Below are 9828 nucleotides of genomic sequence, written 5' to 3'. Positions count from 1 at the left end.
TCCTGCCCATTTCTTAAGGATTTTAAAGCTTCAAATATCAAAATGTCAACATGATCTGGTCTACTAAATTGTAAACCTTGAAACATGAACCAAATCTTCATCGATAAATTTGACAAGAAGCAATCCAACATAATTACACAGAGATTTGACCTTTCCTATCAACAAACTGAAATGATCTTTTTGGGTTTTTACACCATTGTACCATAAGAATTGAGTATAGAGGATTCCTTATGACCTTATCCACTCTGAATTCTCAAACCTGGTGATTCAAACCTTAAAAGGAAATATGAAACAAGAAAGAATTCACCAGATGGGCTTTTGGTTTTCCCATTTTGATCTTTGCTCATGTAAAGTCTATATATGGTATCACCGTTAGGCTTACAAAAAAAAAAAAAAAAAAAAAAAAAATCTCTATTGAGTCTGTACTCGAAACCAGAGACCTCTAATGAGTACTAATAAAGCAATTCCAAAGCTTTCATAAGGCACTAAATGAATTGTGTTTTGAAATAATAAATAACAGCTTACTCAACCCAGCAGTACAATTCATATAATAATGAAATGTCTCGACCAAAGAACAAAACAAGTATGTTGGTCCGAAAAGAGTAGCCCGCTGACTGAAGAAACGCCAAACTGTGTTCTCCCATTTGAGGTGAAAAACACAATAATTACAATGACAAATAAGTATTTGCTGCTATGCACCTGGGAAAAAGCCATCCACCATCAACCGGAGCCTAGGTGATTGATCATTATCAGACTTTATTTACGATACCAGAAGATTTTCTTAGACCCCTCTCTTGATGAATCACTCAACCTGCATCAAGAAAAGCAATGTCTATTTTGCAATTCAAAACAATCGAGCAAATTGTGCAAACTATAAAGAAGCAATTGAGCCAATAAAAAATACTAAAGAAGACAGCAAAATTTCCACGGTAGGCACCTTTCGACGTTTAGAACTTGGGGAGCCTGATTCACAGTCACCCTGTCGCCGTGAAGTCCCGGCACTAGAACTCTCACCTTGATGTGATGTCCCAACATTAGAGTTCTCAGCCTGAAAATACACGCATATATATACATATATATATATATATATCTGTTATCTTCCTTTTACATAATACATGTGCAGCTGCAGGTGTTGACAAGACTTGTGGTCCAAGGATCTTTTAGTGAGATGAAGAGGCATAAAAGCCTCCACCAATAGTAAACAGCAAGAATGCTAACCTCAGAGGCATTAGCCTGCTCTGCAGGTGCAATGTCCGACTCGGAACCAGCTTGTCGGGATATTAAAGGCATAAGTTGATGAAGAAGATTAGAAAAAAATATTCCTTCACTTGCCCTCGGCTCCGCTTCAGATCCACCCTCAGCACTACCAGATGTCCTTGCCTGATCTGGGTGAGAACCGGCAGCTGTTCCCTCCGAACTGCCATCTTCTACATGTATTTCACCTCCAGGAAAGAGGCTTCTTATAAACTGCATAACACTGCTAGGGATCTGTCTATCAGATTCAGGGTTTTGCATTCCGCCAGCAGAAAGAATGTTGATGCTAACACTGCGTGCATTCACTGGCTCGTGCTGTCTTATGTTGGGAGTTGGCAACGATCCTGCAAGAAATAACAATGGAGTATTCAATTTCAGGAAGCAACTTAAAATCAATTTGGAGAAAAAAAATTAAATAAACAAAGACAAAGAGGCTTAAAAAAACATCACATCATTTCCAAGATAATGACTAAGACGAGCTACTGACAACTAAAAGACCAGAAAATCACATTCGATGAACTGACTAGAAGCCGAATATTCAGTAAGCAGTAAGCAGAATAAACTCTTGAAGAAGAAGCCAAGTATTCAATAAGCAGTAAGCAGAATACACAGAATAATTATAAACTATAAGAATAAGAGTAACAACAAAGAAGAGCAGACTGCAGAGAATAATCCCATGCAAAGAAAGAATCGACAAAAACTGTAGCTTGTATAAAACAAGCATATTCTATGGACTAAAATAGCTGACCCTTTGAAGCTAAGAAAACTAAAAGCAAATCAATTACTTGGTTTAATTAAGAAAAAAAAAAGTGAATTAAAAGATTTCTAAAAGACATGTAATTGATTTTCATCAATAAAGGTGTTTTTTCTTATAAAAAAAAAAGATTTGTAAAAGACATACAATAGTAGTAATAAAAAAATACCATAGAAAGGAAAAAGCACCACTTCCAAAACAAACTTAACAATCACACCTATAACATATGTCATGATTTATGCTACCATAACAGATGTTCATAACCACAAAGTTAAATTTCAATGGAGCAATTAATTTACATCACCACCTCGAACTGTACATTACCATCTCTTGCAGGATCTCCTGAAGGTCGTTGCTGTGCTGTAGAATCTGAAGGCTGATGTGCAGAATTTTGCTCACTAGATGCTTGCATTCCTCTCTCAGCACTCGCATGCCCAGAAGCAACATGTTGAAATCTTCCAAGAACAGGATAGTATAAGCCCACTGAATTACCTGATGAATCTGAAGATAGGCGACCAAAGGAACTCGGCATTGTTGCAACCATGGTCCTGAGTGGTAATACCCTCACACCTGAGTCTCCAGCAAAAGCTCCATCTGAGGCCCGTTGAGTTCCTTGATTAGCAGGATTTTCACTGCCAGAACTTGTTGCTGAATTTCTTTGCGCAGAAGGTTGCTGGGTATTGCCATGTTCCTCATTATTCACATTGGCAGTAGCAGTTGGTGAACCTGTCAATTTGAACAAACAAGCAATTCTTAACCAATTAGCCCATATCCACAACATAAAACAGAATGGGAGGCAATGGCCAGAGGATGTTACAAGATACCCCTACCTCTTCGTATTTGTATATCAATACGCCTTGGAAGAAACCCGGTTCCAAGTCCGTTGAGCAGACCAGAGGCTGCATGCACAGATCCCATGGGGACGGAGCCAAAGCTTGAACCAACTTGAAAAGGAAGAGGCTAGAGGAACATGGTTGAATTAGCATAATTATTTCCATATCAAACATAAGTGATTGATAAAGATCTTTACAATATGATTACCTGAACCATGATGGGATTAGGACCAGTTGGGGATATAAAAACTGCAGGTCCAGCATTTACCACGGCTTCGGACTATATAGAATGATGAGTAATAGAAAGCTACAGGTCAGCTAACATCATAATTGACAGGATTACATGAAAAGAAACACACGATTCTTGCTTCTTTTTAAAATAAAAAAAAATATAATTGACAGGATTACATGAAAAGAAACACACGATTCTTGCTTCTTTTTTAAAAAAAAAAAAAAAAAAAAGGATTCAGGAAAATCTCACTGGAGTTTGACCCAATCGCAGTGTCATGATCGTACGACCAAGTTCAAGTAAAAATGAACCTAGATTATGGAACAATGCTCCGGTTCTCAATGCACTAGCTTGAATGCTCGTCCTTGTGGAGGAATCTGTCACATTCACTTGATTCTCCAACTGTCTCGCAAGTTGCTGTAACATGGAGAGTCAAGATGTTTTTTATATTAGCACAAGAAATAAACAGATGCAACCTAAGAAGTACGTTAAAACTATAATTTTGATAAGAAAAAGCCTCTTCATTGATGATGAATCAGTTACAAGAAAAAGCGGAAGAGAGATCCTAAAAGGAAAAAAAAAAAAGAAAAAGAAAGAAGAAGGAAAACGAAGAGCAAAGTCCTGCTCTACAAAAACAGCATAATTAAACTAAACTATCTTCCTACAACATCCTTCCAATTTAAAATGATTAACAAAAACGGGAAATCCTTAAATGATTTGTCCGTTGAAGCCCAGAGAGAAGCCGAGAATTTAGCCCTTTCACATGTATCGAAATCCCCGATTCCTTCTCCTCAAGGATTCTAGAATTTCTTTCCATCCAAATTGACCATAGCAGCGAAAGCATCATACTTCTCCATAAAACTCTAGCCATTCTATTGGAACCGAATCCTTCCATTCTCTCAACCAGCAGTGATTTACAATGTTTCAGAAATGCCCAAACAAAGCCAGCCTCCTGCAAAAGGTTCTTCCAAAGAGCACTCGCCACTTCACAATGAAATGAAAGGAGATCAATGGATTCACTTTCCTTTTTACACAGTACACACCAAGATGGAAGAACCTGATGCGGGTTCCTCCTCTAAACCGTATCACAAGTATTAATTTTACCATGAAAAACCAGCCATGCAAAAACTTTAATCCTATAGGGAACACAGGGTTTCCAATAAGGCTCAAATTTTGGAATTCCAGGTTTGTCTACAAGGGAAGTGAAAAAAGATTGACATGAGAAGCCCTAGCATCATTCACCCACACCCTACGATCTGGTAAAGATGGGTTTGGTGAGAAAGAGATGATCAAATGAAGTAAACCATGAATTTGCTCATTATCCCTATCATTGAGAGCTCTTCTAAACCCAAAGTCCCAGTTTAGACCATTGGAGCTGTCCCTAGATATGATATCAACGACAAGTGCATTAGGAACATCGGAGAGTCTAAATAGCCTAGGGAAGAAAGATTCAAAGGTAGAGTTCTCACGCCACAAATCTTTCCAAAACCTCACCCTATTTCCTGCCCCCACTCTCCAAGAAATGTTTTGGCAAAGGTGTGCAGACCCTGAGAAATGGCTTTCCAAGGATTTCTATATGGGCCGATAATAATTTTATCAAAAGGGGAGAGGGAGGGAGAGTGCAGAGAGATTCTTCAGCCAAGGATTCATTTCTGATAATATCAGGTGACCAGCAAGTTACTTAAAACTAGAAACTCAACTACAAAATTGCATCCACAGGAAAAGGAAAAGTAATAATGATAAAGCAAGAGTTGAGAATGCACGAGCAGAGTTTCTGCAGCCTGTTCAGTAAGCAGTTGTCTCGCAGAAAGCACGACTTCTGCCAGGGAAGCAGGTGTGGGGAATCCTTGTCTTGTTCCTGCTGCAAACTGAGAACTCCTTTCTTCAGACCCTTGTGATGCCCCAGCTCGACCACTGTTTCCCCCATCTCTGCCTGTCGGTACAGTGCCGAAACCATTCAATCAATTAGCGTCATAGTCTCAAAAGTAGTTATTACATTACGAGAATTTTCTAGGTTAGAAATCTAACCAATGGCATCAAATTCACGTCTCATATTGCTCAAGTATTGGGCCAAAGTTGTCAAGGAATCAGGAATCACCTATAAAGACAAGGATAGAAGAATAGCTGAATCAAATAGAGCTAAAATCCATAAGGATTGTCAAAGTTAAGAAAAAGGGTTAAATCCAGGAAAAAGTGATGGGAACAAAGCAAACAAGAAAAATTAAAACTCACATGAGGCGATAGAGGTCCCAAAGAAAATGCCGATGAGTGCCCACCCGCACCATTTGGTCTATCAGATGGAGCCCTCACACCAATTCGTTCAGATTGAAGGTGGACTGTCGAGTCTAACAAACTACTAGAACCTGATGTTCTTTGAGGTCTTTGGGAGCCATGTTCCTTTAATAACCAGCACCACACCAAAAAGTAGATTAAACTTTAGAAGTCAAAATCAGATTTGACAATTGTGCATATGCATCCGCCTAGGGGGCATACATACCCTTCAGATCTTGTACAACTTAAAAAGTCAAAGCATGACCAGAATACTTTCCTAGACCTTTAAGGTAGAACCAATAGTTTCTCAAGTAAGCCGTGACTTTGATATTTCTCTAGGATGGGTACTTCAAGCTATCACCTATGTGTGTGTGTGTGTGTGTGTGTGTGCGGTCATATACACGAACGTTTGTGTTAGAGAGAGTGTATCATTATTGTATATACGATCTCTGACAACCACACCGTGATTAGCTTATGGAGTTTAAGATTTACCCTATTGTCGATCCCTTCATTGCCACTCCCAAAACTTGAAATCCCCATAGAACCAAGAACAGCTGAGACAATCTGCTCAGAAGCAAAAATGAGAGAGAACCATTATCGTCGGATATAATTGCACCAGTAAGACCCAAATATCTTTTAGAGGTCAACTGTCTAAGATTTTTTTATTGTACTAAGAAGCACCCTCACCCGACTGATTTCTGGAGGAGCTCCCTCCCCTTGGACAGGCAGACTAAAAGTTTCAATTACAACACCAGGCGCTACCTGATGGCTGTGTCCAACTCCACGGCTTGTAGTTGAAGCGGGATCAGTTACTGCAATTGGTTATATTTTGTCAGTCAATGCAGCAAATGGTTATGTTTATTAGTAAACGCTCATATAAGATCTAACAAAATTATAAGCCTTCTGGGAAAAAAAAAATGATAAGCAACCAATATTCTTTGTTTAAGTAACAGGCAGTTTTTTTCTATCTTAAATTTACCTTTTAGGATAATATGACGAACCTATGTACTATTAAGAAATTAGTGGCTATAATTGCATGCTAATAGGTTTAGGATATTCATTTAAAAATAAAGAACATGACAGCATCTATTGGGCTCATGACGATTCGTCATTTTTTTTTTTTTTCATTTTATGTACATTGAAGCTTCAATGGAATTAATTTCACACACACGCACACATACATATATGCCCAGCACGAATTAATCCTCCAAAAGGCCCTAAGAGATCAGTAACAAGGTCGGGATTAATAGAAAAGACGGTTCATACATCATGTTAAAAGGTACAGCAACACAGAAAGGGAGTCAGGAAGAAAAGATACAGCAAGTAAGAGGCTTCATCCTTATAACCTAATACTAAATACGCAAGCCAAGAATGATAATTAACCTCAAAACTAAATAATAAGTAATACCCAACTGAATCCTAGACAAAATTGGTCCCTTGCATGTGACAAGAAGTCAAGCACTAAGGAACGTCTAATCTAGAGCTACCTAGAAGTGGGCCTATTTCATATCTAGCTTAATAAAACTAGCCATGCAATAATTTTAGAAATGCAAAAAATAACAATATTTAGTCACATCAACCTGAATGACTTGGTAAACCCTCAACTGATGGTGGAATAGCTTGTCTTACAACCATGTGCAAGGTATGACCATCTTCAACATCTAATTATTGTTAAGTGAGAAACCTACCACAAACGCTTATGGTAAACAAGAAAAAAAAATGGAAGAAAAAGAAAAAGAGGACACTGACACACTCATATACGGATGCCAACACCATGATGTAGGGTTAAGCAGGACTTCTTTTCTAAGAGACCAGTATAACAACTTTCTTAACTGCGACAAGGAAAAGAACTGGCCATAAAGGACATACAAATGCATAAAGTTAGAAAAAGAAAGCAACAAAGCTATTAGCTACAAAACTTAAATGATTCCATCATGAACTATCTCCTTTTTTTTTTTAAATAAGAAAAATTTTGTTTCATTGATAAAGAATCGAGTACAAAGGATAAGGTCTCCTCAGAAGAAAAAAACAAGAAAAAACAAACACTAAGAAAACAGAAAGCAAAAAGAGTTAAAAAGAAACAAAAAAATCATCATCCCATCACACTTTCCAATTAAGAACAATAATAAAAAAATAAATTATAAAAATTATAATAAAAGATACAAATAGGAAAAAAATATACAAAACTCCAAATTCATCTATGAGCGGAAACTCCTAAAAATAAGGATACGGTAGGCAGAGAGAAGTTGATCATCCTTTAGGACTTTCCCACGACATATGAGTCTTTGTTGCTCTGATAACACGCCGGTGACAGAAGCAATCTGCTCTTTTAAAGCAGGAACTGGCATCTGCAAGATGTTAAGAGAACCCCAAAAATTTACATGATGAAGCTTCAAAACTTGCATGCGTATGATGCCTTTAATAATCATTTTAGTTACAACTAAATACTTAACCTTAAAAATCCATTTGAAACTTCCACAAGCATAACAACACAAATAAACTAGAACTGCACGTGAACGTCACTTCCAGATAATGAAGAAGGACCACATTGAATGAATTGTTAAATCTTTTTTCATTTATGCCCCCAAACCCAAACCCCCAACCCCCATCCCTACTCGTTAAAGATAGGTGCAGATGTCCAGTCGTTAGTCTTTAATACACTGAAATAATGTGTCTGCAGATGATCAACCAAATGAATTAAAGCTAGATTTTTGTGTGAATTATATGAAATGGCATTAAAGATGTAACCTGTTTATCAACTCTTAAAGTATAGGTTTGTGAATCCAATGTTTTTATTTTAATCTCAATGGTGGCTTCAGATCCTTCGACCGCATCATGTTCAGGAATATGATCAGTACCACAACTTGCCATCCTTTCTCAGACCAGCCTTATACCTGAGAAGAACAATAGGAGAATGAGAAGAATATTCGAGTATTGATTTTATTGAAATGAAGTCAACTTGACCGAAAATAACAATCAACCAACTGTTTCTTTCTGGTATCCAGTGATAGGAAAATGTAGAAGAAATGTAAAGATTCATAAAAGAAATCATTAGGATGCTCCTATATATAAAGATGTCGATAAAAATATTATACCTCGCCTCTAGTTGTTTGGGAAGCTACTGAGGCTTACTTTCAGCAACCTGGAAATGATTGATTTATCATCAAATATCCACCTGTATACAGGGCATTAAATAATTTAGTATAGGAAAGTAGGATTAAGGAGAAACCCGAAGTCTGACAACAAAAAGAGATCGGCTAAACGAACTTGAAAAAGCATTCTGAAGAATAAAGATCATTGCTCCAGAGTAAATGAAAATTATTTGGTTGATCCAAATATTCCTAAAAAGTTGGCCTTCACTAGATCAAAGATACAAACTCTTTATATCCCAACCCTCAACACACTTCATGTACTAGGCCTCAGTAGTGAAACCCAATATTCTTATCACCAAGTTACCAACATTTACCACAGAATTTTAATATAAGGAACTACCCATGTAAACTTTAGGAACGAGAATTCCAAGTATATGAAATTGCCTTTGCGAATATTTGCAATCAAAGTCAACTTCTAGGTCGACATTTTGTTAGATAGAAGAGTCATATTTGGACTCAGTTCAACTAAAAAGCAAAATAAATTTCTTCTAGCATTTCGAAAGCACCAATTTTTGAACCTGATAATGAACCAAACAAACAAGAAAACCATTTTTATCCGAAAACACAAGACTGAGCAACTAAAACTCAAAAGAAGTTCCTTTTGAGCAATTACACCTTGATTAGCCCAGACAACCCTATTCTTGAATCAGAAAAATTCAAATTCCGAAATTTCAGCAGAAACCCACCTCATATTTCAATCGAACCCCTCGAAAAACAATCAAAATTCAGCGGCTTTCTCGCCATTTCCGTCGTCCCAAACACAACAACTCAAAACCACATCAGAGCAAAAAAAGCATTCATTCATCAACTAAACCATGGGAAATCACAAAAACAGCCAAAGAACAATTCGAAACAAAAAAAAAGAATAAATAAAACAATGAAAGAAGGAAACCCAAGTGGCCGATTGAAAGCATGAACCGAAAGCAAAGAGCAGAAATATGATTCAAGCTAACCTGATGCCGACGAAGCTTCAAAAGAGGAGAGAGAAAGAGAGAAGAAGAATACTACTGTGTGCTTCTCGTCCGTCTAATGTTGTCGTCTGACATGGAGTGGGTATGGGGTTCGTCCTCTCTGTCTCCGCGTGGCAACCCAAGGGAAGACGACTCAGAGGGAAGAAGGAAGAGAGAGAGAGAGAGAGAGAGAGAGAGGACTTGGAAAAAAAGTTATTTTCTTGTGATAGCTTTTTATTTTTTTTTTTCATGTGGTGGTGGTGGTGATGAAACTGTAAAACGTTTGAGGAAAAAATAAAATGAAAAAAAAAAAACCTTTTTGAGTGAAATTTCTCACTTATTTATTGTACCTTTTTCAGTGGGTTTTTTTTCTTTTATTTTGCAA

At 37.3% G+C, this 9828-nt stretch overlaps 1 protein-coding gene across 3 annotated transcripts; it reads right to left on the bottom strand.

Annotated features, from left to right (window-relative positions):
* Window positions 1-302: 302 nt before the first annotated feature.
* On the bottom strand, window positions 303-9621 carry LOC21391529 (large proline-rich protein bag6-A). 3 transcript variants are annotated; one of them, XM_024172831.1, is made up of 18 exons: window positions 9447-9621; window positions 9180-9260; window positions 8437-8516; window positions 8090-8235; window positions 7572-7689; window positions 6922-7002; window positions 6029-6153; window positions 5834-5905; window positions 5303-5467; window positions 5099-5168; window positions 4834-5003; window positions 3323-3487; window positions 3050-3121; window positions 2839-2968; window positions 2333-2734; window positions 1219-1598; window positions 938-1048; window positions 303-811 (listed from the first exon to the last, which is right to left on the bottom strand). In XM_024172831.1, the coding sequence occupies exons 4-18, from the start codon at window positions 8210-8212 to the stop codon at window positions 803-805; spliced, it is 2193 nt and encodes a 730-aa protein (XP_024028599.1). In that variant the 5' UTR covers window positions 8213-8235; window positions 8437-8516; window positions 9180-9260; window positions 9447-9621; the 3' UTR covers window positions 303-802. The 3 variants fall into 3 exon arrangements, with proteins under 3 accessions (XP_024028599.1, XP_024028600.1, XP_024028601.1); XM_024172832.1 differs by lacking the exon at window positions 9180-9260; XM_024172833.1 differs by lacking the exon at window positions 9180-9260 and having other exon boundaries at window positions 8437-8483.
* Between the last annotated feature and the right edge of the window lie 207 nt (window positions 9622-9828).

Source organism: Morus notabilis, unplaced genomic scaffold, assembly GCF_000414095.1.
Source record: "Morus notabilis unplaced genomic scaffold, ASM41409v2 Scaffold375, whole genome shotgun sequence".
NCBI lineage: Eukaryota > Viridiplantae > Streptophyta > Magnoliopsida > Rosales > Moraceae > Morus > Morus notabilis.
The sequence above is the reverse complement of the archived record's forward strand: the minus strand, read 5'-3'. Positions and strand labels throughout refer to the sequence as shown.

Excerpts from the sequence above, each read along its gene's own strand:
- LOC21391529 (XM_024172831.1), bottom strand. The coding sequence starts at position 8,212 with ATGGCAAGTTGTGGTACTGATCATATTCCTGAACATGATGCGGTCGAA. Across the intron at positions 7,690-8,089 it reads CTTTAAGAGTTGATAAACAG|ATGCCAGTTCCTGCTTTAAA; the intron begins GTTACATCTTTA and ends AACATCTTGCAG. Across the intron at positions 6,154-6,921 it reads GGGTTTACCAAGTCATTCAG|TAACTGATCCCGCTTCAACT; the intron begins GTTGATGTGACT and ends AACCAATTGCAG.